Source organism: Pseudophryne corroboree, chromosome 9 (assembly GCF_028390025.1).
Source record: "Pseudophryne corroboree isolate aPseCor3 chromosome 9, aPseCor3.hap2, whole genome shotgun sequence".
Classification (NCBI taxonomy): domain Eukaryota; kingdom Metazoa; phylum Chordata; class Amphibia; order Anura; family Myobatrachidae; genus Pseudophryne; species Pseudophryne corroboree.
In genome coordinates, this window is record NC_086452.1 from 118,783,081 (window position 1) to 118,807,744 (window position 24,664).

A 24,664-nucleotide genomic window follows, 5' to 3' on the forward strand; every position below is an offset into this window, starting at 1 on the left:
AGATCTCATTATTTGAGAGAAAACACACAAAGAAAAATGAAGTCTGGTTTTATTACCTTCACTTAGAAGCCCCTCAGACTTGTCCCACTGTAGTTCAAAGCTGTAGTAGCAGATCATAAACTCCAGGTCCATAAGTATCACAGCCAGGCTATTGAGTTGGTCGGCCAGCCAGAAATCAGCAAAGCCCACTTTATGGAAAGGGGCTGTGAACACACGGAACTAGAGGTGGTGGGTGAATTAAGAAGAAAGGAAAAGACATAAGTATATAGGTACTGCAAAGCAAAAAAACATAAGCAGCCTCAAGTCAAGACAACTCATTGGATGTCTCTGGCACAGATCCGGTCAGGTGCCTTCGTCTATGAAACATCCAGAATGGCCCGAAGCGACACTAGTCCTTCACCTTCCTAGCAGATGGGTAGTTCCCGGGTTTAAGCACTTGTTCAGTGGAGTCAGTGCCACCTTACTTCTTATACCAGGTTGGGTGGCAATTTCCTCTAACCACATTCACTGACATTGTTACTGAAGACATTTGCAACATATTAACATTGTGCAAGTCGACATCCACAATGTGTCAACATTTTGACGGTCTACATGTTGAGGTTGACAGATAACATGAGAAAAACCACAATGTTAACATGTTTAAAATGTTGGAAGTAACAAAGTCAACATGTGCAACGAGGGTTAGGTTGCAGTTAGGGTTAGTTAGGATAAACTAGTACTGTCGACATTCTGACTTGATGTGGATGTCAACATGTCATGCCAACATTCCAAACTTGCAGATGTGCTTAAAGTCAACATTATGGCAGGGACGGATCTAGACTTTTCTTTAGGGGGGGCGGTTTACTGTTTAATCTTGACTCCTCCCTCTACAGTCCCAACTCCTCCCATCTGCAGTCCTAACTCCTCCTCTCTCAATTCTGACTGAACTTTTTGAGTGAGACTGAGATAGAGCTTTGTGACTGTTCTATCTACATGTGACTGTGCTATGGGGTAATTGTATTTATTAGCCCTAGTAGCAACACACCAGCAAGTGAGGGGCAAATACTATGTAACCCTTGCTCTCCTGGCTCCCCTGTGCTGCTGTGGTATAAGCGGCAGCACATCGTTCTGCCTAAGGCTCTCCCAGGAGAGCTCTCTTCTGCTCAAAAGTGGGCGTGGCTATGACTGTGTTAGGGGGGGGGCGGTCGCCCCCTTCGCCCCCCCCCCACCCCCCAGATCCGGCCCTGCATTATGGTGTAGACGTATCATACCCAACCCAATCAGTGTGGTATATTTTGCAGGGTAATACAGCAACACAGAAGATATGTGCTACGTAAAAAGTTACCATGTCCTTTATGTTCCCGATACTTTCCCCCTGCAGGATTGCCATGGATTAACGAGAAGGCTGACATAACAGGACACCACAGTACAGAGAAAGACGTCCAGGTAGTTGCTACTTTCATTAAATTAACGGGAATGGTAATGATATCTGTGGTCTGGAAAAGGTCACTTACCAATAACTTAAGAAGCCAGAAACGAGACTTGTAGTACAAGGTCTTAGTTGGGTTGATAAGGAAGAGCAGCATGAATCCGTACAGAATGAGCGGATTCACCTGCATTGGTATATAGAAATTTGTTCCGAAGACACAGGCGAATAGACTGATACACCACAGCATCCCCAGGAAGCCTGCAATCTAAGACACAGAAACAAGGCTCGGTTAGCACCTAACATAAACCCAGACACAGAACACCCAATCTACCAGGGCAGACTGTATAGAATAAATACAAGCAGTAATTCTAACGTGTGAAGGAAACTCGAAAGCATATGATGAAATGTATATATTAATCTTGGAGATAGACTACTTAATGTGTATGTACAGCGGAACCCAACGTGGTCTCTAGGAAACACGCAATGTGATAGCATATGTGAGAAACAGGCTCCACTCTCCGTGACAGCGTAATTGTTACCTTTGTAAATAGCAATCTGATGTGGCACAAGTACAACATGCATGCAAAACTATATTATATTTTGTACACAAACATTATATCACATATATATACATATACACATATATATATATACACACACACACACACACACACACACACACACACACACATACATATATATGAGCCGACGGAACATATACAAAAGTGCGCTGGCGTGTAGATCACCAGCCAGCAGAGGGCGCCATGAGCAATAGAATTGCTCACTGCATGGAGCCGCCCCCTACACAATTCCATTCTGCCTCAACCCGGGCCCAGCCTGCACTGGAGGCAAGCACTGCAGACACACAGCCTCTTCCCATTTACTACGGCTGCTGCTCTTCTCTTGTGATAGGGTCTGATCTGCTGGGCTTAAACATAGATCTAGCAATGATCTTTACACCATCTTATGGATGACAAATAAAATGTAAATGTGCTTCATTGCTGTGGACCGATTGCAAATTTCACAGTCAAAATGTAAATATAGTGCATCAGGAACAGAGGCAACCATAGTACTAGATAAATGGGAGGGATTTACATGCATTTAACCAATTGGAAGCAACATCCAATGGTTGTTAGACAAGTTATCCACCTCCAAACAGTCACACAGGCAGAAGTTTTGTAGTCCGCATGGGACACCTTTTGCATGAACACACCTATATACTGTACATACATGCCCCCCATCCGCTGGGGATGGAGCCAGTCACAGAATCTCAGTTGGCATGGTTATAATAAGAATTTACTTACCGATAATTCTATTTCTCGGAGTCCGTAGTGGATGCTGGGGTTCCTGAAAGGACCATGGGGAATAGCGGCTCCGCAGGAGACAGGGCACAAAAAGTAAAGCTTTAGGATCAGGTGGTGTGCACTGGCTCCTCCCCCTATGACCCTCCTCCAAGCCTCAGTTAGGATACTGTGCCCGGACGAGCGTACACAATAAGGAAGGATTTTGAATCCCGGGTAAGACTCATACCAGCCACACCAATCACACTGTACAACCTGTGATCTGAACCCAGTTAACAGTATGATAACAGCGGAGCCTCTGAAAAGATGGCTCACGACAATAATAACCCGATTTTTGTAACTATGTACAAGTATTGCAGATAATCCGCACTTGGGATGGGCGCCCAGCATCCACTACGGACTCCGAGAAATAGAATTATCGGTAAGTAAATTCTTATTTTCTCTATCGTCCTAGTGGATGCTGGGGTTCCTGAAAGGACCATGGGGATAATACCAAAGCTCCCAAACGGGCGGGAGAGTGCGGATGACTCTGCAGCACCGAATGAGAGAACTCCAGGTCCTCCTTAGCCAGGGTATCAAATTTGTAGGATTTTACCAACGTGTTTGCCCCTGACTAAATAGCCGCTCGGCAAAGTTGTAAAGCCGAGACCCCTCGGGCAGCCGCCCAAGATAAGCCCACCTTCCTTGTGGAATGGGCATTTACATATTTTGGCTGTGGCAGGCCTGCCACAGAATGTGCAAGCTGAATTGTATTACACATCCAACTAGCAATAGTCTGCTTAGAAGCAAGAGCACCCAGTTTGTTGGGTGCATACAGGATAACAGCAAGTCAGTTTTCCTGACTCCAGCCGTCCTGGAACCTATATTTACAGGGCCCTGACAACATCTAGCAACCTGGAGTCCTCCAAGTCCCTAGTAGGCGCAAGGCACCAAAATAAGCTGGTTCAGGTGAAACACTGACACCACCTTAGGGAGAGAACTGGGGACGAGTCCGCAGCTCTGCCCTGTCCAAATGGACAACCAGATATGGGCTTTTTTGAGAAAAAAAAAACCACCAATTTGACACTCGCCTGGTCCAGGCCAGGGCCAAGAGCATGGTCACTTTTCATGTGAGATGCTTCAAATCCACAGATTTGACTGGTTTTAAACCAATGTGATTTGAGGAATCCCAGAACTACGTTGAGATCCCACAGTGCCACTGGAGGCACAAAAGGGGGTTGTATGTGCAATACTTCCTTGACAAACTTCTGGACTTCAGGAACTGAAGCCACTTCTTTCTGGAAGAAAATCGACAGGGCCGAAATTTGAACCTTAATGGACCCCAATTTGAGGCCCATAGACACTCCTGTTTGCAGGAAATGCAGGAATCGACCGAGTTGAAATTTCTTCGTGGGGCCTTTCTGGCCTCACACCACGCAACATATTTTTGCCACATGTGGTGATAATGTTGTGCGGTCACCTCCTTTCTGGCTTTGACCAGGGTAGGAATGACCTCTTCCGGAATGCCTTTTTCCCTTAGGATCCGGCGTTCCACCGCCATGCCGTCAAACGCAGCCGCGGTAAGTCTTGGAACAGACATGGTACTTGCTGAAACAAGTCCCTTCTTAGCGGCAGAGGCCATAAGTCCTCTGTGAGCATCTCTTGAAGTTCCGGGTACCAAGTCCTTCTTGGCCAATCCGGAGCCATGAGTATAGTTCTTACTCCTCTACGTCTTATAAGTCTCAGTACCTTAGGTATGAGAAGCAGAGGATGGAACACATACACCGACTGGTACATCCATGGTGTTACCAGAACGTCCACAGCTATTGCCTGAGGGTCTCTTAACCTGGCGCAATACCTGTCCCGTTTTTTGTTCAGACGGGACGCCATCATGTCCACCTTTGGTATTTCCCAACGGTTTACAATCATGTGGAAAACTTCCCGATGAAGTTTCCACTCTGCCGGGTGGAGGTCGTGCCTGCTGAGGAAGTCTGCTTCCCAGTTTCCATTCCCGGAATGAAACACTGCTGACAGTGCTATCACATGATTTTCCGCCCAGCGAAAAGTCCTTGCAGTTTTTGCCATTGCCCTCCTGCTTCTTGTGTCGCCCTGTCTATTTACGTGGGCGACTGCCGTGATGTTTTTCCCACTGGATCAATACCGGCTGACCTTGAAGCAGAGGTCTTGCTAAGCTTAGAGTATTATAAATTTACCCTTAGCTCCAGTATATTTATGTGGAGAAAAGTCTCCAGACTTGATCACACTCCCTGGAAATTTTTTCCTTGTGTGACTGCTCCCCAGCCTCTCGGGCTGGCCTCCGTGGTCACCAGCATCCAATCCTGAATGCCGAATCTGCGGCCCTCTAGAAGATGAGCACTCTGTAACCACCACAGGAGAGACACCCTTGTCCTTGGATATAGGGTTATCCGCTGATGCATCTGAAGATGCGATCCGGACCATTTGTCCAGCAGATCCCACTGAAAAATTTTTGCGTGAAATCTGCCGAATGGAATTGCTTCGTAGGAAGTCACCATCTTTACCAGGACCCTTGTGCAAAGATGCACTGATTTTAGGAGGTTCCTGACTAGCTCGGATAACTCCCTGGCTTTCTCTTCCGGGAGAAACACCTTTTTCTGGACTGTGTCCAGAATCATCCCTAGGCACAGCAGACTTGTCGTCGGGATCAGCTGCGATTTTGGAGTATTTAGAATCCACCCGTGCTGTTGTAGCAGTATCCGAGATAGTGCTACTCCGACCTCCAACTGTTCCCTGGACTTTGCCCTTATCAGGAGATCGTCCAAGTAAGGGATAATTAAGACGCCTTTTCTTCGAAGAAGAATCATCATTTCGGCCATTACCTTGGTAAAGACCCGGGGTGCCGTGGACAATCCAAACGGCAGCGTCTGAAACTGATAGTGACAGTTCTGTACCACGAACCTGAGGTACCCTTAGTGAGAAGGGCAAATTTTGGACATGGAGGTAAGCATCCCTGATGTCTCGGGACACTATATAGTCCCCTTCTTCCTGGTTCGTTATCACTGCTCTGAGTGACTCCATCTTGATTTGAACCTTTGTAAGTGTTCAAATTTTTTTAGATTTAGAATAGGTCTCACCTAGCCTTCTGGCTTCAGTACCACAATATAATGTGGAATAATACCCCTTTTCTTGTTGTAGGAGGGGTAATTTGATTATCACCTGCTGGGAATACAGCTTGTGAATTGTTTCCCATACTGCCTCCTTGTCGGAGGGAGACCTTGGTAAACCAGACTTCAGGAGCCTGCGAAGGGGAAACGTCTCGACATTCCAATCTGTACCCCTGGGATACTACATGTAGGATCCAGGGGTCCTGTACGGTCCCAGCGTCATGCTGAGAGCTTGGCAGAAGCGGTGGAACGCTTCTGTTCCTGGGAATGGGCTGCCTGCTGCAGTCTTCTTCCCTTTCCTCTATCCCTGGGCAGATATGACTCTTATAGGGACGAAAGGACTGAGGCTGAAAAGACGGTGTCTTTTTCTGCAGAGATGTGACTTAGGGTAAAAACGGTGGATTTTCCAGCAGTTGCCGTGGCCACCAGGTCCGATGGACCGACCCCAAATAACTCCTCTTCCTTTATACGGCAATACACCTTTGTGCCGTTTGGAATCCGCATCACCTGACCACTGTCGTGTCCATAAACATCTTCTGGCAGATACGGACATCGCACTTACTCTTGATGCCAGAGTGCAAATATCCCTCTGTGCATCTCGCATATATAGAAAATGCATCCTTTAAATGCTCTATAGTCAATAAAATACTGTCCCTGTCAAGGGTATCAATATTTTTAGTCAGGGAATCCGACCAAGCCACCCCAGCTCTGCACATCCAGGCTGAGGCGATCGCTGGTCGCAGTATAACACCAGTATGTGTGTATATACTTTTTATGATATTTTCCAGCCTCCTGTCAGCTGGCTCCTTGAGGACGGCCCTATCTATAGACGGTACCGCCACTTGTTTTGATAAGCGTGTGAGCGCCTTATCCACCCTAAGGGGTGTTTCCCAACGCGCCCTAACTTCTGGCGGGAAAGGGTATACCGCCCATAATTTTCTATCGGGGGGAACCCACGCATCATCACACACTTCATTTAATTTATCTGATTCAGGAAAAACTACGGTAGTTTTTTCACATCCCACATAATACCCTCTTTTGTGGTACTTGTAGTATCAGAAATATGTAACACCTCCTTCATTGCCCTTAACGTGTGGCCCTAATAAGGAATACGTTTGTTTATTCACCGTCGACACTGGATTCAGTGTCCGTGTCTGTGTCGACCGACTAAAGTAAACGGGCGTTTTAAAACCCCTGACGGTGTTTCTGAGACGTCTGGACCGGTACTAATTGTTTGTCGGCCGTCTCATGTCGTCAACCGACCTTGCAGCGTGTTGACATTATCACGTAATTCCCTAAATAAGCCATCCATTCCGGTGTCGACTCCCTAGAGAGTGACATCACCATTACAGGCAATTGCTCCGCCTCCTCACCAACATCGTCCTCATACATGTCGACACACACGTACCGACACACAGCACACACACAGGGAATGCTCTGATAGAGGACAGGACCCACTAGCCCTTTGGAGAGACAGAGGGAGAGTTTGCCAGCACACACCAAAAACGCTATAATTATATAGGGACAACCTTATATAAGTGTTTTCCCTTATAGCATCTTTTATATATTTCTAACGCCAAATTAGTGCCCCCCCTCTCTGTTTAACCCTGTTTCTGTAGTGCAGTGCAGGGGAGAGCCTGGGAGCCTTCCCTCCAGCCTTTCTGTGAGGGAAAATGGCGCTGTGTGCTGAGGAGATAGGCCCCGCCCCTTTTTCGGCGGGCTCGTCTCCCGCTCTTTAATGGATTCTGGCAGGGGTTAAATATCTCCATATAGCCCCCGGAGGCTATATGTGAGGTATTTTTAGCCAAAACAGGTTTTCATTTGCCTCCCAGGGCGCCCCCCTCCCAGCGCCCTGCACCCTCAGTGACTGCCGTGTGAAGTGTGCTGAGAGGAAATGGCGCACAGCTGCAGTGCTGTGCGCTACCTTAAGAAGACTGAGGAGTCTTCTGCCGCCGATTCTGGACCTCTTCTCGTTTCAGCATCTGCAAGGGGGCCGGCGGCGAGGCTCCGGTGACCATCCAGGCTGTACCTGTGATCGTCCCTCTGGAGCTAATGTCCAGTAGCCAAAGAAGCCAATCCATCCTGCACGCAGGTGAGTTCACTTCTTCTCCCCTAAGTCCCTCGTTGCAGTGATCCTGTTGCCAGCAGGACTCACTGTAAAATAAAAAACCTAAGCTAAACTTTTCTAAGCAGCTCTTTAGGAGAGCCACCTAGATTGCACCCTTCTCGGCCGGGCACAAAAATCTAACTGAGGCTTGGAGGAGGGTCATAGGGGGAGGAGCCAGTGCACACCACCTGATCCTAAAGCTTTACTTTTTGTGCCCTGTCTCCTGCGGAGCCGCTATTCCCCATGGTCCTTTCAGGAACCCCAGCATCCACTAGGACGATAGAGAAAATAAGATTTTACTTACCGGTAAATCTATTTCTTGTAGTCCGTAGGAGGATGCTGGGGACTCCGTAAGGACCATGTGGAATAGACGGGCTCCGCAGGAGATAGGGCACTTTAAGAAAGACTTTTGATTCTGGGTGTGCACTGGCTCCGCCCTCTATGCCCCTCCTCCAGACCTCAGTTAGGGAAACTGTGCCCAGAGGAGACGGACAGTACGAGGAAAGGATTTTAGTTAATCCAAGGGCAAGATTCATACCAGCCACACCAATCATACCGTATAACCTGTGATAAACTACCCAGTTAACAGCATGAACAACAACATAGTCTCGGTTCAAACCGATGAAACTATAACATAACCCTTATGTAAGCAATAACTATATACAAGTCTTGCAGAGGAAGTCCGCACTTGGGACGGGCGCCCAGCATCATCTACGGACTACGAGAAATAGATGTACCGGTAAGTAAAATCTTATTTTCTCTAACGTCCTAGAGGATGCTGGGGACTCCGTAAGGACCATGGGGATTATACCAAAGCTCCCAAACGGGCGGGAGAGTGCGGATGACTCTGCAGCACCGATTGAGCAAACAGGAGGTCCTCCTCAGCCGGGTATCAAACTTATAGAACTTTGCAAAGGTGTTTGACCCCAACCAAGTAGCAGCTCGGCATAGTTGTAGTGCCGAGACCCCTCGGGCAGCCACCCAAGACGAGCCCACCTTCCTAGTGGAATGGGCCTTAACTGATTTTGGTAATGGCAATCCAGCCGTTGAATGAGCCTGCTGAATCGTGTTACAGATCCAGCGAGCAATAGTCTGCTTTGAAGCAGGAGCGCCAACCTTGTTGGCTGCATACAAGAGAAACAGTGCTTCTGTTTTTCTAACTCTAGCCGTTCTGGCTACGTAAATTTTCAAAGCCCTGACCACATCAAGGGACTCGGAATCCTCCAAGTCACGCATAGCCACAGGCACCACAATAGGTTGGTTCATATGAAAGGATGAGACCACCTTAGGCAGGAATTGAGGACGGGTCCGCAATTCCGCTCTATCCATATGGAAAACCAGATAGGGGCTTTTATGTGATAAAGCCGCCAATTCCGAACTCGCCTAGCCGAAGCCAAGGCTAACAACATGACCACCCTCCAGGTGAGATATTTCCACTCCACTGTCTTAAGTGGTATAAACCAATGTGACTTAAGGAAACTTAACACCACGTTAAGGTCCCAAGGCGCCACCGGAGGTACAAAAGGAGGCTGAATATGCAGTAATCCTTTCACAAAAGTCTGTACTTTAGGTAATGAGGCCAATTCCTTTTGAAAGAAAATGGATAAGGCCGAAATCTGAACTTTTAATGTAGCCTAATTTTAGGCCCAAATTCATTCCAGTTTGTAAGAAGTGAAGAAAACGGCCCAGGTGGAATTCTTCCGTAGGAGCATTCCTGGCCTCACACCAAGAAACATATTTTCTCCATATCCGGTGATAATGTTTTGATGTCACTTCCTTCCTAGCCTTTATTAGCGTAGGAATGACCTCATCCGGTATACCTTTTTGCGCTAGGATCCGGCGTTCAACCGCCATGCCGTCAAACGCAGCCGCGGTAAGTCTTGTAACAGACAGGGACCTTGTTGTAACAAGTCCTGCCTTAGAGGAAGAGGCCACGGATCTTCTGTGAACATTTCTTGCAGATCCGGATACCAGGTCCTTCGTGGCCAATCTGGAACAATGAGAATTGTTCTCACTCCTCTTTTTCTTATTATCCTCAACACCTTGGGTATGAGAGGAAGAGGAGGAAACACATATACCGACTGGAACACCCACGGAGTCACTAGGGCGTCCACAGCTACCGCCTGAGGGTCTCTTGACCTGTGCAATCTGCGCGAATACTTCCTGACGAAGTCCCCACTCTCCCATATGCAGATCGTGTCTGCTGAGGAAGTCTGCTTCCCAGTTGTCCACTCCCGGAATGAACACTGCTGACAGATCGCTTACATGATTCTCCGCCCAGCGAAGAACTGTGGTGGCTTCCGCCATTGCCACTCTGCTCCTTGTGCCGCCTTGGCGGTTTACATGAGCTACTGCGGTGATGTTGTCTGACTGGATCAGAACTGGTCAATTGCGAAGTAAGATCTCCGCTTGACGCAGGGCGTTGTATATGGCCCTTAGTTCCAGGATGTTGATGTGAAGACAAGTCTCTTGACTTGACCAAAGTCCTTGGAAATTTCTTCCGTGTGTGACCACTCCCCAACCTCGGAGGCTCGCATCCGTGGTCACCAGGATCTAGTCCTGAATGCCGAACCTGCAGCCCTCTAGAAGGTGAGCACTGTTTAGCCACCACAGGAGAGATACTCTGGCCCTGGGGGACAGGGTGATCCGCTGATGCAATTGCAGATATGACCCGGACCATTTGGCCAATAGGTCCCATTGGAAGGCTCTTGCATGGAATCTGCCGTATGGAATGGCTTCGTATGTTGCCACCCTCTTTCCCAGAACTTGAGTGCAATGATGTACTGACACTTGTTTTGGTTTCAACAAGTTCATGACTAGAGTCATGAGTTCCTGCGCTTTTTCCTTCGGAAGAAAAACCCTTTTCTGGTCTGTGTCCAGAATCATGCCCAAGAAGGGCAGACGAGTTGTAGGATTCAGCTGCGACTTTGGAATATCGAGAATCCAGCCGTGTCGCTGTAACACATTCAGTGAAAGTGATACGCTGCTCAACAACTTCACCCGTGATCTCGCTTTTATGAGGAGATCGTCCAAGTACGGGATAATTGTGACACCCTGCTAGCGCAGGAGCACCATCATTTCCGCCATAACCTTGGTGAAAATTCTCGGGGCCGTGGAAAGCCCAAACGGCAACGTCTGAAATTGGTAATGACAATCCTGTACTACCAATCTCAGGTACGCCTGATGAGGAGGATATATGGGGACATGCAGGTATGCATCCTTTATGTCCAGAGATACCAAAAAATATCCCCCTTCTAGGCTGGCGATGACCGCCCTGAGTGATTCCATCTTGAACTTGAACCGTTTTAAGTAAAGGTTCAGGGATTTTAAATTTAAAATGGGTCTGACCGAACCGTCCAGTTTTGGAACCACAAACAGAGTTGAGTAGTACCCCTGCCCTCTTTGAAGCAGGGGAACCTCTACCACCACTTGTTGAAGACACAATTTGTGAATCGCATTTAACACTATCTCCCTTTCCAGGGGTTGTTTCGGTAGGGCCGATTTGAAAAACCGGCGAGGAGGCACTTCTTCGAATTCCAGCTTGTAACCCTGGGAAACAATTTCTATTGCCCCTGGATCCACCTGTGAGTGGACCCAGACGTGGCTGAACAGTCGAAGATGTGCCCCCACAGGAGCCGACTCCCTCAGGGGAGCCCCAGCGTCATGCGGTGGATTTAGCAGAGGCCGGGGAGGACTTCTGTTCCTGGGAACTAGCTGTGTTGTGCAGCTTTTTCCCTCTGCCCTTACCTCTGGCAAGAAAGGACGATCCAAGTGCTCTCTTGCTTTTATTGGAACAATTCCTTGTAAGGCAACAACTCCTTTTAGTCGGCAGCACCTGTCCATTGCATGTTCCACAGGACACATCTAGCAGAAATCGACATAGCGTTGACTCTAGAACCCAGTAGACTAACGTCTCTTTGGGCATGTCTTATATATATATATATTTCTCTTACGTCTTAGAGGATGCTGGGGACTCCGTAAGGACCATGGGGTATAGACGGGCTCCGCAGGAGATAGGGCACCTAAAAAGAACTTTGACTATGGGTGTACACTGGCTCCTCCCTCTATGCCCCTCCTCCAGACCTCAGTTAGATCTTGTGCCCAGAGGAGAATGGGTGCACTGCAGAGAGCTCTCCAGAATTTTCTGTGGAAGAAGAATTTTGTTAGGTTTTTTATTTTCAGGGAGTCCTGTTGGCAAGAGGCTCCCTGCATCGTGGGACCGAGGAGAGAGAAGCAGAGCTGGCTTGTCAAGTTGGGCACTGCTTCTAAGGCTACTGGACACCATTAGCTCCAGAGGGAGTCGGAACACAGGTCTCACCTGGGGTTTGTCCCGGAGCCGCGCCGCCGTCCTCCTCACAGATGCCGAAGATAGAAGCCGGATAGAGAAGGCAGAAGACATCAGATCTTCATGAGGTAAGGCGCACAGCGGTAAGCTGCGCGCCATTGCTCCCAATCACACACACACAGAGCAGCACTGAAGGGTGCAGGGCGCAGGGGCCCTGGGCAGCAATAAACCTCACATTTGGGCAAATACAGTTTGATTAGGCTGCGGAGGCAGTAAATCTATGATCCCCCGCCATTTTTATTGAACAATCACTGGGACCGAAGCCCGCAGTCGGGTGGGCGGGGCTTGATCCTCAGCACTAACCAGCGCCATTTTCTCCACAGAAGCTGCATGAGGAAAACGCTGGCTCCCTGGTCTCTCCCCTGCTGAACTTCACAGGCTGGAAAAAAAGAGGAGGGGGGCACATTAGCGATGCACTGAGTGGGAATTGGCATATTATATATAGAAAAGCGCTATCTGGACATATTTTTTCCAGTGTTTTTAAGCGCTGGTGTGTGCTGGCATACTCTCTCTGTCTCTCCTTAGGGCCTGGTTGGGGTTTTGTCCCCTTATAGGTTAATCCCTGTGTGTGTGTGGGGTGTCGGTACGTGTGTGTCGACATGTCTGAGGCGGAAGGCTTCTCCAAGGTGGAGCAAATGAGTGGTGTGTCCCCGTCGGTTGTGCCGACTCCAGATTGGATGGACATGTGGCATATGTTGAATGCAAGTGTGGCATCTTTACATAAAAGGCTTGATAAGGCTGAATTAGGGGGGACATCAGGGGGTCAATCCTCGGATTGGACCGACTCACAGGGCCCGTCAGGGTCTCAAAAGCGTCCCTTAACACAAGACACTACTACCGACACAGATTCTGATTCCAGTGTCGACTATGACGAAGAAAAATTGCACCCTAGGGTGACTAAAACCATTCAGTGTATGATTGTGGCAATAAGGGATGTGTTGCATATTGTGGATGAACCCTCGGTCCCCGACACAAGGGTACACATGTTTAAGGAAAAGAAACAGATTATTAATTTTCCCACATCTCATGAATTAAATGAATTCTTTGGAAAAGCTTGGGAGACTCCAGATAAGAGACCGCAGATCCCCAAAAGAATTTATATGGCATACCCCTTCCCTAAGCAGGACAGGGAGATTTGGGAATCACCCCCCACTGTGGACAAGGCCCTGACGCGCTTGTCCAAGAAAGTGGCGCTACCGTCTCCTGACACAGCAGCCCTTAAGGACCCTGCAGATCACAGGCAAGAAACTACCTTAAAGTGTATTTATTCTCATACGGGTGCTGTGCTAAGACCGACAATTGCGTCGGCATGGGTGTGTAGCGCAATTGCAGCTTGGACAGATGAGCTGACAGATCAATTTGATAATATGGATAAGGATACTATATTCCTAACTCTAGCCCATATTAAAGACGCAGTCTTATTTATGAGGGATGCTCAAAGGGACATTGGATTGCTAGCCTCTAGGGCCAATGCCATGTCTGTCTCAGCAAGAAGATCCTTATGGACTCACCAATGGACGGGTGATGCGGATTCCAAAAAACATATGGAAGTACTACCCTATAAGGGTGATGTATTGTTTGGGGATGGGCATACGGACCTGGTTTCCACAGCTACAGCAGGTAAATCAAATTTTTTACCATATATTCCCCAACAGCAAAAGAAAGTAACACCCTATCAGATGCAGTCCTTTCGGTCGCACAAGTACAAAAGAGGTCGGGGATCCTCTTTCCTCGCCAGAGGTAAGGGCAGAGGCAAGAGAGCACCTGCTTCGGCAGGTGCCCAGGAACAAAAGTCCTCCCCGGCTGCTACAAAACCCACAGCATGACGCTGGGGCTCCCCTGAGGGAGTCCGCACCGGTGGGGGCACGTCTTCGACTTTTCAGCCAGGCCTGGGTCAGTTCGGACCTGAATCCCTGGGTGTTGGAAATAGTTTCCCAGGGTTACAAATTGGAATTCGAGGAGGTGCCCCCGCGCCGATTTTTCAAATCGGCCCTACCAGCTTCCACATTGGATAGGGATATAGTGTTAGCTGCAATTCAAACGCTGTGTATACAGCAAGTGATAATCAAGGTTCCCCTGCACCAGCAGGGAAGAGGTTACTTCTCAACCCTATTTGTGGTCCCGAAACCGGACGGTTCGGTCAGACCAATTTTAAATCTGAAATCCCTAAACCTGTACATAAAAAGATTCAAATTCAAAATGGAATCACTTAGCCAACATGGAAGAGGGGGAGTTTATGGTGTCTCTGGACATAAAGGATGCGTACCTTCATGTCCCCATATATGCCCCCCATCAGGAATACCTGAGATTCGCTGTACAGGATTGTCATTACCAATTTCAGACGTTGCCGTTTGGACTCTCCACGGCCCCGAGGATTTTCACCAAGATAATGGCGGAAATGATGGTGGTCCTGCACAAGCATGGAGTCACAATTATCCCATACTTGGACGATCTCCTGATAAAAGCGAGATCAAGAGAGAAATTGCTGAGCAGTGTGGCGCTCTCTCTGAGAGTGCTCCAGCAACACAGTTGGATTCTAAATCTACCGAAGTCACAGTTGATTCAGACAACTCTACTACCGTTCCTAGGTATAATACTGGATACGGAACAAATGAAGGTCTTCCTCCCAATAGAGAAAGCCCAAGACATCCAGAACATGGTCAGAAACCTGCTAAAACCGAAAAGGGTGTCAGTTCACCAATGCACTAGAGTTCTGGGGAAAATGGTGGCGGCCTACGAGGCCATTCCCTTCGGAAGGTTCCATGCAAGGACTTTTCAATGGGACCTTCTGGACAAGTGGTCCGGGTCCCATCTGCACTTAAGTCGGAAAATAACTCTGTCCCCAGGGACCAGAGTGTCCCTCCTGTGGTGGTTGCAAAGTGCTCACCTCCTGGAGGGTCGCAGGTTCGGAATTCAGGATTGGATCCTGGTTACCACGGACGCAAGCCTCAGAGGTTGGGGAGCGGTCACACAGGGAAAAGATTTTCAGGGTCTTTGGTCAGACCAGGAGTCCTGTCTACACATCAATGTGTTGGAACTCAGGGCCATTTACAACGGCCTTCGACAAGCGGAGAGTTTTCTTCGAAACCTACTGGTTCTGATTCAATCAGACAATGTCACAGCAGTGGCTCATGTGAACCGCCAAGGCGGGACAAGAAGCAGAGTCGCGATGGCGGAAGCCACAAGGATCCTTCGCTGGGCGGAAAATCATGTAAGCGCTCTGTCGGCTGTCTTCATTCCGGGAGTGGACAACTGGGAAGCAGACTTCCTCAGCAGACACGATCTCCATCCAGGAGAGTGGGGACTTCATCAAGAAGTCTTTGCAGACGTAACACGTCTTTGGGGAACTCCTCAAATAGACATGATGGTGTCACGCCTCAACAAAAAACTTCGGAGGTATTGCGCCAGGTCTCGGGACCCTCAGGCAGTAGCAGTAGACGCTCTGGTAACACCGTGGGTGTTCAAATCGGTCTACGTGTTTCCTCCTCTTCCTCTCATCACAAAAGTGTTGAGTATCATAAGACGAAGAAGAGTACAGACAATACTCGTTGTCCCAGACTGGCCTCGAAGGGCCTGGTACTCGGATCTACAAGAGATGCTCACAGGAGATCCCTGGCCTCTTCCTCTGAGGGAAGACCTGTTGCAGCAGGGGCCCTGTGTATTTCAAGACTTACCACGGTTACGTTTGACGGCATGGCGGTTGAACGCCGAATCCTAGCGAAAAAGGGGATTTCCGGAAGAGGTCATCCCTACTTTAATAAAGGCTAGGAAGGAGGTGACGGTAAAACATTATCACCGTATCTGGCGAAAGTACGTGTCTTGGTGTGAGACCAAGAATGCACCTACGGAAGATTTTCATCTGGGTCGTCTTCTCCACTTCCTACAGACAGGAGTGGATATGGGCCTGAAATTAGGCTCTGTTAAGGTACAGATTTCGGCCCTCTCAATTTTCTTTCAGAAGGAATTGGCTTCTCTTCCAGAAGTCCAGACGTTTGTAAAGGGAGTGCTGCACATCCAGCCCCATTTTGTGCCTCCAGTGGCACCATGGGACCTGAACGTGGTGTTGCAGTTCCTAAAATCACACTGGTTTGAACCGCTTAACAAGGTTGAGTTTAAATTTCTTACCTGGAAGGTGGTCATGTTGTTGGCCTTAGCATCAGCAAGGCGAGTGTCAGAATTGGCGGCTTTGTCACACAAGAGCCCCTACTTGATTTTTCATGTGGATCGAGCTGAATTGAGGACACGTCCGCAATTTTTGCCTAAGGTGGTTTCTTCATTCCATGTGAAGCAACCTATTGTGGTGCCTGTGGCTACAAGTGACTTGGAGGATTCTAGATCCCTGGACGTAGTCAGGGCCTTAAAGATTTATGTAGCCAGGACGGCTAGAATTAGGAAAACAGAGGCTCTGTTTGTCCTGTATGCGGCCAATAAGATTGGCGCTCCTGCTTCGAAGCAGACTATTGCTCGCTGGATCTGTAATACGATTCAGCAGGCTCACTCTACGGCTGGACTGCCGGTACCAAATTCGGTTAAGGCCCATTCCACTAGGAAGGTGGGCTCTTCTTGGGCGGCTGCCCGAAGCGTCTCGGCATTACAACTTTGCCGAGCGGCGACTTGGTCGGGGTCAAACACTTTTGCTAAATTCTACAAGTTTGATACCCTGGCTGATGAGGACCTAGCGTTTGCTCAGTCGGTGCTGCATAGTCATACGCACTCTCCCGCCCGATTGGATGCTTTGGTATAAACCCCATGGTCCTTACGGAGTCCCCAGCATCCTCTAGGACGTAAGAGAAAATAAGATTTTAAACCTACCGGTAAATCTATTTCTCCTAGTCCGTAGAGGATGCTGGGCGCCCGTCCCAGTGTGGAAACTCTGCAAGACTTGTATATAGTTGTTGCTTACATAAGGGTTATGTTACAGTTGATATCGGTCTTGGACCGTTACTGTAGTTTGTTCATACGGTTGACTGGTTATGTATGTTCCAGGTTACATGGTATGATTGGTGTGGGCTGGTATGAATCTTGCCCTTGGATTGGTAAATCCTGCCTTGTATTGTCCATCTCCTCTGGGCACAGTTCTCTAACTGAGGTCTGGAGGAGGGGCATAGAGGGAGGAGCCAGTGCACACCCATAGTCAAAGTTCTTTTTAGGTGCCCTATCTCCTGCGGAGCCCGTCTATACCCCATGGTCCTTACGGAGTCCCCAGCATCCTCTACGGACTAGGAGAAATAGATTTACAGGTAGGTTTAAAATCTTATTATAAGACAACATCTTTTACATATATATATATATATATATATATATATATATATATATATACACACACTAGGGACAATAACATGGTATCCTTATCTAGGGTTTCAATCTCCGCTGATAAGGTATCTGTCTACGCTGCTACAGCGCTATAAACCCAGGCCGACACAATCGCCGGTCTGAGTAGTGCACCAGAATGTGTGTAAATGGACTTCAAAGTACTTTTACTGCATGCTATCTGCAGGATCCCTGAGGATAGCTGTAAAGTCAGCGCTACCTTTTTTGGGTAAACGTGTAAATGCCTTGTACACCCTAGGAGAAGATTCCTATCGTATCCTGGCCCCATTAGGGAAAGGATACTCCCTGAGAATTCTTTTAGGGAAGCTGCAGCTTCTTGTCTGGAGATTCCCACTCTTTTTCTTCATGAGAGGAGGGAAATTTACCTCAGCTTTCTTCCCCTTAAACATGTGTACCCTGTCAGGGACAGATGAGTCATCAGTGATATGCAAAACATCTTTTATTACAATAATCATATATTGAATACTTTTCTGCCAGTTTTGGCTGTACTTTGCATTATCGTAGTCGACACTGGAGTCAGACTCCGTGTCGATATCAGTGTCTATTATTTTGGATAGTGAGCATTGAGAGACTCTGAAGGTCTCTGTGACATAGGGACAGACATGGGTAGATTCCCTGTCTGTTCTCTAATCTTTTGTGTAATTCATCTTAGCCCTTAATTTCACATATCCAATCAGGCGTCGGCGTTGTCGACGGCGACACCACACACACACACATTTGCTCCATCTCCTCCTTAGGAGAGCCTTTTACCTCAGACATGTCGACACACACGTACCGACACACCCCACACTCAGGGAATGCTCATCTGAAGACAGTTCCCCCACAAGGCACTTTGGAGAGAGAGAGAGAGAGAGAGAGAGAGAGAGAGAGAGAGAGAGAGAGAGAGAGAGAGAGTATGCCAGCACACCCAAGCGCAATATGACCCTGGAAAAACACAGCAATTTAATATTTACCCCGTAGCGCTGTTATTATTATCTGCACCGAATTATGTGTGTCCCCCCCCCCCCCCCCCCCCCCCCCCCTCTTCTTTAAAACTCTCTCTTCTACAGTGGTATAAGCAGGGGAGAGTCCGGGGAGCTTCCTCTCAGCGGTGCTGTGGAGAAAAACATGGCGCTGGTGAGTGCTGAGGGAGAAGCCCCGCCCCCTCGGCGGCAGGCTTCAGTCCCGCTAAAAGTGTAAAATTGGCAGGGGCTCATTCATATATACAGTGTCCAGCTGTATATATGCTCTCTTTTGCCAAATAAGAGGTTTTTATTGCTGCCCAGGGCGCCCCCCCTGCGCCCTGCACCCGTACAGTGACCGGAGTGTGTGAGGTGTATGGGAGCAATGACGCACAGCTGCGGTGCTGTGCGTTACCTCTGTGAAGCACCGAAGGCTTCTGCCGCCTTAGACGTCTTCTGGCTTTGTTTCTTCTGGCTCTGTGAGGAGAACGGCGGTGCGGCTCTGGGGGTGAACGGCCAGGACGAACCTGTGTTCACTCCCTCTGGAGCTAATGGTGTCCAGTAGCCGAGGAAGCAGAGCCTATCAGTTAAGTAGGTCTGCTCCTCTCTCCTCAGTCCCTCGATGCAGGGAGCCTGTTGCCAGCAGTGCTCCCTGAAAAAGAGAAAAAAATCCAAACAAAAATGCTTTCTAAGCAGGAAACTCCGGAGAGCTCCCTGCAGTGCACCCATTCTCCTCTGGGCACAGTCTAAAACTGAGGTCTGGAGGAGGGGCATAGAGGGAGGAGCCAGTGCACACCCAGAATCTAAAGTCTTTCTTAAAGTGCCCTATCTCCTGCGGAGCCCGTCTATTCCCTATGGTCCTTACGGAGTCCCCAGCTACCTTTCAGACGTTAGAGAAAGGTACTTAACATTTTTAGGGCAAATATCCAGTTCACATTAGTAGGATTTGGGGAGGGAGCTTAGCTGTACCAAAGTCAGAAATGGTAGAGAATGTAGTGATGTTTAATTGACCCATCCATGCGGCTCCTGAAAACACCCATGTATGTCAGCACCCTAGTACCTAGTGTTTGCCCATATAGTACAGGCGTTAAGCATATTAGGGATTTTGTACCAGAAACTTTTAATTATTTGACTGCACATAGGGGGTCATTCCGACCCGATCGCTCGCTGCCTTTTGTCGCAGTGCAGCGATCGGGTCTGAACCGCGCATGCCAGTTGTCGCTGCCTAGCGATCGTCTTTGAGACAGAGGCGGTCGCTGGGCGGGAGGCTGAACGGCGGCGCGGTCCGGCCAACGCAGAGGTGGCCGGACCGTTGGGGGGGTGGGCCACGGCGGCTGCGTGACGTCTCACGCAGCCGCTGCGGCCAGCGGCAAACAACTCCCGGCCAGCCGCAAGAGCTGCGCTGGCCGGGAGTTACTCTTGAAATACAAAAGCGCTTTTGTATTTGTGCGGGGGAATGGCACTGACATGCGGGGCGGACTAGCCCTGTGCTGGGTGTCCCCCCGCACGTCAGGGAATATAATCGTAGCTGTGCTAAATTTAGCACAGCTACGATCAACTCGGAATGACCCCCATAGTTGTCAGTGACTTAGAAGCTGGATCCCACGACTATGACATACAGAGCAACTGAAAGTCTCACTACTCTAAGGTCTGCAAATACTATTTCATCGCATGCTGCTGTCATAGCCACTGAAAGAACACAATTTCTCCTCATGTAATCCTACATGCGCACACAATTACAGCATAAGGAAGACATTGCACCTTTTTGTTCTCCTAGCCGGAGAGTCAGCCTCAGTCTTTGAATATAATTTTATTTTTAGAAAGAAAATATAGCTCTTTGTTAAAATGAGAATTCCTCTTTCCCATAACTTAATGGAGATATCTAACGTTTCAAAATGGCCATAAAATCACAACACCGGGCAGGCAGAACAAGTAGATAAACACAGGAACAGAAGGTAATTATAGCAATGTACATCACTACAGCACAAGTCGCTGCCTTCCAACTCACAAGGGAAAGCCCTTTACTCTCCTCCCATCAAAGTGCCGACTGTCTGCGGTTATAGTAACCGGGAAGGAGTGCAGCATCAAAGACACAGATTGTGTCCAACATTGTTACTCTGTGCTGACAGGACTCTGACCCGTTCGCTCGCTGCTTTTTAGTGCAGCAGAGCGAACGGGTCCCTACTGCGCATGCGACGGCGCATGCCAGACGGCCTAAGGCCGTAGCAGAGATTCGATCGCCTCTGCCTGATTGACAGGCAGAGGCGATTGCTGGGCGGGAGGGGGCGGAACAGTGGCGTTTGGCCGCCGTTTCGTGGGTGCAGTCCGGCCAACGCAGGCATGGCCAGACCGAACAGGGGGTGTGCCGCAGCGGCTGCGTGACGTCAAACGCAGCCGCTGCGGCCCGGGGAGCGATGAGTAGCTCCCGGCAAGCACGCTAAAGCTGCGCTGGCCAGGAGCTACTCTTGAAGTGCAAATGCATCGCACCTTTGCACTTCCGCGTGGGGGTGGGTGGGTGGGTGGGTGGGGGGTTACGGACTGACATGCGGGGCGGGCTAGCCCTGTTCTGGACGTCCCCGCGCATGTCAGGGAAGATAATCGTAGCTGTGCTAAATTTAGCACAGCTACGATCAACTCGGAATGACCCCCTCTGTTCTTAGAGGGGTCATCCGTCTTTAGATAACTGATAGACTTCACATGTACATTTAGCCATGGTTGGGGAAAAAAGTTGTTGTTTTTGGTGCTGGCGGAGGGGTGTTAAGAAAAAACAGACCAACTTTTTTTGGTTTAAACCAGTTTATTTTTTTAGCATAAATGTTTTAGACTGAATCCTGCTCATCATAATAATACTGTGAAACATTGCCATGTATTAGAAACCTTGACCAACCATATTTTAATGCTTTATAACAGTAACAATCCAAAGTTATTAGGCTTTGATAGAATTTATTTTAAATCTTTAAACAATACCAATTTTTACTGCTTATTATTCCTATTACATCTGAAAATAAATAATAATAATAATTATATATATATATATATATATATAATTATGTCCAAAATCAGCCGGCACTCTCTATAGACACAAAACTTTCTCAGGTGCCAGAATGAGTAACAAGATAAATATCCAATAAAGACGGCACTCAAAGATAATATGGTGAAAAAGTTGGATATATTAATATATCCAACTTTTTCACCATATTATCTTTGAGTGCCGTCTTTATTGGATATATATATATATATATATATATATATATGAAACATATTAAAACAATCAAAGTACACTCAGAGATCTCTAAAAAGGACTGAAGGTTTTGAATTGAAATAAGCAGGTAGGAGATGAAACCATGAGTTGTTTCCTCTGTATATATACTCTTTAACGTGTTAAGAGTTGTTTACCCATTAAGATTGAGAAGGTTAGTTGTGGTTTCTCCTGTCCTGTAGGATTGGTAGGTGAGGAGTTTTTGGAGTCTTAAGGGGGGTACTCACGGAGCGATCGCTGCTTAAAATCTAAGCAATCTGACTAGATTGCTTAGATTTTAAGCACGATCGCTCCGTGTGTAGCCCCCTCAGCGATAGCGATGCGCAGCCCCGCGCATCGCTATCGCTGCTGCTAGATTGGCCTGCATGCAGGCCAATCTAGCGGGTCGCTCACTTCACCCGCTGGGTGAAGTGAGCGCCCCCCCCCGTCTCCCCCCGCACGCTCAGCACAGATCGCGCTGTGCTGAGCGCCGGAAGAGATGTATGCTGAGCGGTTCGCTCAGCACACATCTCTCTGACATCGGCCAGTGAGTACTGGCCTTTAGCTAATGCTAGGCAGATTCAGTACCCCTCTGATCTGGTTCACCCTCCATAAATCTCTGGTGTGTGTGATGTGTTTACTGCATTGGTTCAGCTCACTCAAATGAAGACCACAAGCAACAAGAATGTGGCATAGTACCAGGGGAATTCCCCTACAATGGGCTTTTTTTTTTTTTAAGAAGTCATGACACCGTGCTTTTAGCCACAGCATAATAAAAACACCAGTGTTTTTAAAAATAGATAAATAAATAGATAAATATATATATATATATATATATATATATATATATAATATTAGTTTAAACCAGCCTAGCCTGCTTTCAGCTACACAGTTATTCGAGACAGAGTTGTCTCCTTACTTGCCTGGAATGTGCATCAAAGCTGCTTTCTGGATACAGAATTATCCAAATCAGAAAGAGCGGTGTCACATTGTGCACAACATTAAATACATAAGCCATTATTACACATGGCTGCAGAGCACAGAAGGAAGCAATGTAATAAATCTATATATTTAAAAATGAAGAAAATGTACAACGCAATAAATGAAAGTCTAGATACCAACTCCAGGCTACAATATTGTGAGTACAGTAGACTGTCGTGTGCACAGCACCCCAGAGCTAAGGACACGCCAAACAAATCTGTACATGAAGATTCCATTTTCAGGATTGCAAATGGAGCAATTCTTACCTCAAAGAGATGCTGATGGGAGAGGTTGTTACGGGGATTAAGCTCAAATATGAGAACATGGTTGACCCCAGCTTGTCTCCAGCCATATGTATTGATGCCCAGTAGAAAGAGGAACTCCACCAGCAGGAAACCACCCCTGTAAATCCTCACCAAGGGCCACACTTCTTTGATACTGTACTGATGGAAACCTGCATTAAGACAAAGCAGGGACACTTATAATCTGTGGCTTTTACACTTCGTATGGGAAAGAATCACTGATCACATTTGTGGAGCTACTGGCTGTCTCCAGGCTGAACATCATACTAGGACATAGATCAATAGGAATTTAATGGACAGAAATGCCTCACAGTTCTGACAGTTTTATCTATGTTCCCGGCACAACATCGTGCACCTGTTTTGACCTGCTGAAGAACAGCCACTAGGATTTTATTGCAGGTACTACATTTTAGTAAATACTGTGTTGAGTCAGCTGTACTTTTGTGGGCAAAACACATTGTAATTCTCAGTTGTTATAGCTCCATAATTGCACCTGAGTATTAGTACTGGCCAAGCCGAATACAATGGATCAGTCTGTGAAGGCATTCTGTGAGAAACATGTATTTAACATCTTTATCTTTGAAATGCAATATTTATCTTAGATTAATTCTTAATTTATTTTTAGAGCCAGCATACTACGTAGTGCTGAACAGAAGAATGTTTTTTTAGCATATCAGTCGCTACTCTAATAGACCTTAAAGTACCAGGTACAAGTGCGTACGCACACAAACACGCACACAAAAACACAAACACGCACACATAAGTATGAATCTCATAAATCACTGCAGAACATGATGGCCAAAGAGGTCACTAGCATTTACTAAAAACAAGGAAACAGGTTTACACGCACACGATTGTCCTACAGTAACCACATAGACTTACCAGTATACAAAACCGCACAGTTCAGGACAATAAAGATCCCGCAATACAGTCCCACTCTGAATGTCGTCCAGGCCGGTGCAGGCTGCAAAAAAGAAGGGAGACCACCATCGCTGTTAACTTAGATGCATCAAAATATATTTTAGACAGGGCTTTATTATTAGAACTTTAATGCAGGTAAATAAAATGACTTCAATTATCAGAAATTGTGAGTCTATGACAACAGTAAACATTTTCCTAAATTCCAGGGTCTGAATACGGGTCACTGTGTGCAGACCACACCAGTGAATCAGGTTAGCAACCCAATGAATGTATGTTTATTTTATGTAGAATGTATATTGTAGAGAGTAAGGTGGGAACACACTAGGCGATGTGCTCTGTAAGCGACGGGATCCGGTCTGAAGATCGACAGTGTCTAGGTCGACAATGTTTAGGTCGACCACTATAGGTCGACAGTCACTAGGTCGACATGGATGGAAGGTCGACAGGGTTTCTAGGTCGACATGTGCTAGGTCGACAGGTCTAAAGGTCGACATGAGTTTTTAACATTTTTTTTGGGGGGGAGGGGGGGGGTTTCATACTTAACGATCCACGTGGACTACGATTGGAACAGTAAAGTGTGCCGAGCGAAGCGAAGGCACCATGCCCGAAGCCCAAGCCCAAGACGAGCCCACTTTCCTAGTGGAATGGGCCTTGACCAATTTTGGCA

At 47.6% G+C, this 24,664-nt stretch overlaps 1 protein-coding gene across 1 annotated transcript in view; it reads right to left on the reverse strand.

Annotated features, from left to right (window-relative positions):
* The window catches only part of XPR1 (xenotropic and polytropic retrovirus receptor 1), a 241,988-nt gene that overhangs the window by 25,211 nt on the left and 192,113 nt on the right, over positions 1–24,664 (reverse strand). The window contains exons 7-10 of the mRNA XM_063939797.1: positions 23,959–24,040; positions 23,041–23,228; positions 1,494–1,673; positions 57–219 (exon numbers count right to left, since the gene is read on the reverse strand). Of these exons, the coding sequence (XP_063795867.1) occupies positions 57–219; positions 1,494–1,673; positions 23,041–23,228; positions 23,959–24,040 (613 nt within the window). The remainder of the gene's footprint in view (positions 1–56; positions 220–1,493; positions 1,674–23,040; positions 23,229–23,958; positions 24,041–24,664) is intronic.